The sequence below is a fragment of the Monodelphis domestica genome, chromosome 1 (assembly GCF_027887165.1).
Source record: "Monodelphis domestica isolate mMonDom1 chromosome 1, mMonDom1.pri, whole genome shotgun sequence".
Taxonomy (NCBI): domain Eukaryota; kingdom Metazoa; phylum Chordata; class Mammalia; order Didelphimorphia; family Didelphidae; genus Monodelphis; species Monodelphis domestica.
Window position 1 is genome coordinate 491,505,247 of NC_077227.1, and position 6,000 is coordinate 491,511,246.

General features: G+C 31.9%; 1 protein-coding gene across 1 annotated transcript in view; it reads left to right on the forward strand.

Moving 5' to 3' along the window:
• LOC103100465 (androgen-dependent TFPI-regulating protein-like) overlaps positions 1–4,445 on the forward strand; it is a 155,796-nt gene extending 151,351 nt beyond the window's left edge. Inside the window, exon 8 of the mRNA XM_056817270.1 lies at positions 4,278–4,445. Coding sequence (XP_056673248.1) covers positions 4,278–4,381 — 104 coding nt within the window. The 3' untranslated portion in view covers positions 4,382–4,445. The remainder of the gene's footprint in view (positions 1–4,277) is intronic.
• The last annotated feature ends 1,555 nt before the right edge of the window (positions 4,446–6,000 follow it).

Consider the following 6,000-nt stretch of genomic DNA (forward strand, 5'->3'; position numbering starts at 1 on the left):
TAAGGTAAAAATATGGACTGAATTTAACAGTGAAAAATTTAATAGGGGCAAATATAAAATCCTGCAATTATGTTCAAAAACTATACCAGTACAGAATAGGGAAGAAAGGACATGGCTTGATAATTGATATAAAAAAAAGTTTAGGAGACAGAATTGACCACAGACTCAACATAAAACAAGAATGTCATGTGGCAACCAAAAAAAATGAATGCAATATTATGCTGTGTTAATAGAAGTGACTGCCAGAATAAGGGAGCCAATTATCCAACCAGATTCCTCATTGAGTAGAACACATTGTGCTCAGTTCCAGGTATATTTTAAGACTTTAGCAAACTGCAATGACTAGGCCAATGAGGAAAGCTCAAAAAAAGTATAATGTGAACTGAAGATATCTATTCTAGAGAAAGAAATACTCATGGGGAATATGTTCTATAGTTGTTTTCAGTTGTGTTAGTACATGATCCCATTTGGGGTTTTCTTAGCAAAGATACAGGGGTAGTTTGCCACTGCCTTTTCTAGTTCATTTTACAGAAGAGAATACTGAGGCAAAACAGGGTTATGTCATTTGCCCAGGGCCACTGAGCTAGTAAGTGCCTGAAGTCAGATTTGAATTCAGGAACATGAATCTTCTTGCCTCTAGAGTCAGCCCTCTCTTCACTGTGCCACCCAGCAGCCCGAGGAGGAACACAGTAGCTGTTTTTAAATATGTAAAACTGTCGTGTATATGAGAGATTAGATTTATTCAGTGTGGCTCTCAAAAACAGAAGTAGGTAAACAAGTTAAAATTACACGGAGGCAAATTTTTGGCTTGGTGTAAGAACTCTAATAATTAAGAGATCTGAAAATGGAATAGACTACCTTCTGAGGCACTTAGTTCCCTCTCATTGGAAGTATTAAAACAGAAGTATAAAGACCATTTGTCAAGGATGTTGTGGGGAGAAGATTTGAGTAGATGCACTATAAGATCCAATGATTAAGTGTATTAGAATGAAAAAATAATTCATTTTCTAAATTAGAGGCAAATAAAATCCTGAAATGTTTTTAATCAGAGCTTTGCAGTAAGAAACAGTAAAAATGTATATTCCAAATAATTTATTTAAAGATACATTTTATTTACTTGCATGATACTCAGTTCTATAACTGGCTTATATAAGAACATATATGAATGGGTCATATAAGTAAGTGATCAGAACTACATTATAATTAGATATTGATTATTTAAAAGATTAAATAGATGCTTATTGAGTATGTCTACAATCAAAATTATCTGTCATGCACGTTGGGCAAAAATTTGTTTTTGTGGAAAATTGCTTTGAAACAGTGTTGCCAATATTATGATAAGTCATGTAGCCTGTACACTTCTTTCAACAAGTGCCATGAGTCATTTTAAAAGTGAAGTTATCATTCATAAAAAGAAAATCTTTTAAAGACAATTGTGTCAGAGCAACTACATGGCACAGCAGATAGAGAATGAAGCCTGAAGATGGGAGGGGTTCAAAAGTGACCTCAGACATTTCCTAGGAGTGTCTACCCAGACAAGTCTCTTAAGCCCAGTGGCCTAGCTCTTACCACTCTTTTGCCTTGGAAGTGATCCTTAGACAAAAGGGAGGATGTGTGTGTGTGTGGATACAATTTGTAGTTTGGTGTCTCTTTTTCAAGGTATTTAATAAATAAAAACAGATCCCATAGGACTTTTATGAGAAAGCCAGAATATTAAATGCTAATATTCTGAATATGGCATAATAGAAACTGCTCTGTATTTTTTTTTTTATTTTAAGGAGTTCTGACAATTTTTCTTATCTAAGAAAAAGGTAAGGAATTAATAAGGGGGAAAAAATGTTTAACATGCCCCTTCCCTAGCACAAAGAGATGTGTAGGCAAATTATTTAACTCTTAATGCTCTAGGCAACTCTCAGCCTCCAAGTTGAAGAGGAGTGTTGACATATGAGTAGAGGGGCTTTTCTCATCAAGGAGTTCCCTATAATAGTGGAATTTCAGGCCTAGTCCCTATTCTTCTCTTAACAAGATGGGACAAGGCATTTGAGATAAAACATAGGGACAGGAAATGCATTTTTTGGCTTAAAATTCAGGATTAATTCTCTTTATTGTATCTTAAAGCAAGATGTATATTGAACTCCCTCAATGAGAGACCTGCTAGTATGAGTATCCTTGAAGTAGCATAAAACCAGCTTGCTTAAGAGTTTCTGTAGCTAAAGAGAATTCCTTTTCTGACATATTAAATGAAAACCAATTTCTAGATAATCTTTTTTTCCAGAAGATAGATATGTCAGGAATGATCTCAGTTATCTCTCATTTGTTACTTATCTTTATACTAAGACCTACTCCTTCAAATAGATAAAAGCATACCTTTAATTTGATCTCAAAAAATATTATATACAAAATAGTTTTGTCTCGAATGTATATTTTGAATTGAATCTCTCATATAAGTTGCTTGTAAATATTTTTTTGACAATTTTCTACAAGTTGTAGAATCCTCCATGCTTCCTTTTATTACAGCATTTATTTATATCATTAGGATTATTGGTTCCTTTTCATTTATGTTCCCATATCTACTCCAACTTAAACTTCTATTTAGGTGTCTGGTTTCCTGTCTTTCTTTTTATAACACCTTGACCCCCCCCAAAAAAACAAAAAAAAATCTAGGAACATTGAATACAATACTTTAAAATATATGTTGATGCATATTAGTTGAAAATATACCAAATACAATTAAACCTTATTTTTATATGCTAATGTAAAGAAATCTAAAATTTTAAGGTCTAGAAGATAAAGCCCTGAATGATCCAGTCATAAAAAAGGTCTGAATACTTAACAAAAACTTTTGAAAGACACTACTAAATAACATCAGAAAAATACATTAACAAAAACTATGTAAAATTATATAGAATTCAATTTTTAAGAATAAATCCTTTATATTTTGGAATGTCACTTGTAATTTACATTTGATCTTGTGAATTTTATAATGATTCTCATTTGAAGCCCAAAGGAATGGGAAATTTAGGGAAAGAAATATGTAGAGGAAGGAAAGTACCTTGCTCATAGCAACTACAAAAAAAAATTCCTTTATTTGAGGTAGATATGTTAGTAATTTACATAAATATTATATAAATTTGTCTGTTTATTCACATATACATGTATGTATGGGTACTTTTAGTCTTCTTTGAGTTATCTCAGTCAATGTTACTGGAATCTGACATATCCAAAACAGAACTTATCCTCATTCTTTCTCCCTCTCCCCAAATAATTTCACTTTATCAATTCACCAAATATTTATTGTTCAATTCACCATTCGTAGACTCTAAAGAAAGTATAAATATGTATTTATCTTTATACTAAGATATAATCTTTAATTTCCATCAGGAATGATATTCTGTACTACCTTCTGTATTCCCTTTTCATATTCTTGTGCCTTTTTATGTGCCAAGCCATCTCCATCTTGGTTGATTCTTTATCTATATTTCTTCTCACCTGGAGCCCAGCTAAAATCCTATGTTATCCATATTCGATTTCTATACTTAACTGGTCACAAGTTATCACTTAATTTCCATTATTAGGGGAATACAGTTTAAAGTTTCATTACAATATTTTCTAATTTGTATTAATCATATCTTCTCCATTGGATTATAAAACACCTTGAAGGCAAGAACCACATCTCAGAGCATTTTGCATACCCCACAGTATCAGCTACAGGATTAGGCATATAATTGGAACACAGGAAATATTTCTTGATTTCTTGATGTCATAGATAAATATGTCATATTCCACAACACAGTTGTTGTGGAACTAATAGAATACATAATTTAAATGTTTGTTAATGGGGGTTTTTAAATAGAGTGAAGCCTACTATTGAATGGAATTCCATAATCCTTTTTGTAAAGCAGATAATCACCCCAGTTGATCTATTTTATAAATCCAGGTGTTCATATTAGGTTTGTTTAAAGTAACACCTGTATTGTATACTTCTACAACTTGTTTAGAAGTATTTTCAAGCCACAAATTATTGATAAGAGGTCGGATTTAGAGAATTAACAAATTGTTCTCAATTATTTTTCAAAAAATATTGTATTTATTGCTCTTCATTAGGTAAGTAGTTGCTTATTACTTACTGCAAAAGTCATGTGTTTATCTGCTTTAGAGGTTTAGTATTCATTTATCCTTTGCACTAGATTTCTGTATGTGAAGGTCTATTTTAATTCAAGAAGCTACTTAGAGAAAATAGGGAAACAAGATTCTAACTCATTTCTATTGTATACCAGGGAAACAGTTTGTAGAGAGTCAGCCTCCTAGAATTCCAGCAGGAATGACAACATTTACCTTGAAGGTGGAATCTGTAGGCGCTTCTGAAAACTCAAAAAATTGAAAAGCTGAAGAAAATAATGCAACCAATTACAAACCAAGTAAATAAACGTACTTTAAAAATTAAATGAAAAGTTCATTATCTTTCCACGTTAAATAGCAAAAGGGTTTTGTGTGTTTGTGTGTGTGTGTGAATGTACATATTATCTTCTCTTTGTTTGGTGCCTCAACAAAGCATGGCTTCTGTAATGGCCTAGATACTAAAATTATTAAATGTTCATCAGAAATAAGATAAGGAAAATTATTTTCCAAGTGTCTATGAGTTGAGTCACTAATGAAAATGGTAAATAAATAAATCAACCATTGCTTCATTTCTGAAATAATGGTAAATGAAATAACTTCTTCCCAATTTTTTTGAGGTTTCAGTCTATCATATCATTTTTTATCTGTCCCAAAGGTATCAAGTTGAATACCCTTTCTCTTCTTTCTCCTCCCTCCATCTCTTCTGTTTAGAAATCTATGCTAGGAGTCAATATCATAGTGAAAAGAGTCTGGAATATTTTTTTTATAGTCAATGAACCAAAGTTTGACTACAGGATGTGCTGCTACTTATGGTGTATGTGGAGAACTCAGTTTCTCCAGGTCTTAATTTCCTCATCTGAAAAATAAGGGCATTTGCCTAAACTATTTCTAAGATCCTTTTTAGTATTAAATTCCATGATTCCTATAATACAGCACTTCAAAAATCTGTGATTTCTTTGTTGTGGGTACTCCTTCCATTGACACTATAATTTCATATATGGCCTTCATGAGTTTCTGGAGCTGAAAAGTTCATCCTACTGCAGCCCACCTCTCTAAACTTAACTAGGTTCCAAAGCTTATGCACCACTGGCACAGTCTTCTAGAATTTTGAGTCACCTTCACATGGCAATGACATATTGAAACAAGATTTTGCTGGAGGTGTGATAATTTAATGGACATTTAACTGATGCCAAAGACAGAAAGGAATAGGTCAGAAAATTCAATGTGGAAAAAAATTGAATAGGTCCCCTAGAAACCATTTTTGCTTTCTTCTTTTTCTTCTGAAGCTATAAAATTAGTGAAATGGTAAGTTCCAAATGCTACAGTATGTTGTTAAGCACATAATAGGAGATTAATAAAAATGTGCTCATTGATTGATCTCAGCATATCACTGGATGTCAGTTTTCATCTGCACATTTTAAGATCTTAAGAGAATTTATATTTTAACAATACCTCAATAAAAGTCATATAAGCTAGAATATTGAAAAAAATTCCCATCTTAGGGATTCCAAGTAATTTTTATTACTGCTTTATTTAGAGTGGATGTTAGTGATTAGTTAAGGAGGTCAAGAGGATTCCAAAATAACATTTTCAAGTAATTGAAAGAGGCCAGATCAAACAGTATTATGTTGTGTTGTGTTGTTTTGTTTTGTTTAAATAAAAAAATAGGGATAGACCTTCTGGAACAGTTTAAAACTCAAATAAAAATATTTCTTAAAGTATTTCTGATTCATATTTTATACTTTTGAAGTTAAGTAATACTTTTAATCTGTTGCTTTAGTGGAATAGGATATTTAATTTGTTGTATATTTTAAGCCCAAACTGATGTCTTTGACAGACTAAAGCCAATAGTTTTTCTTGTATTGTCCAGGCATACAGAAT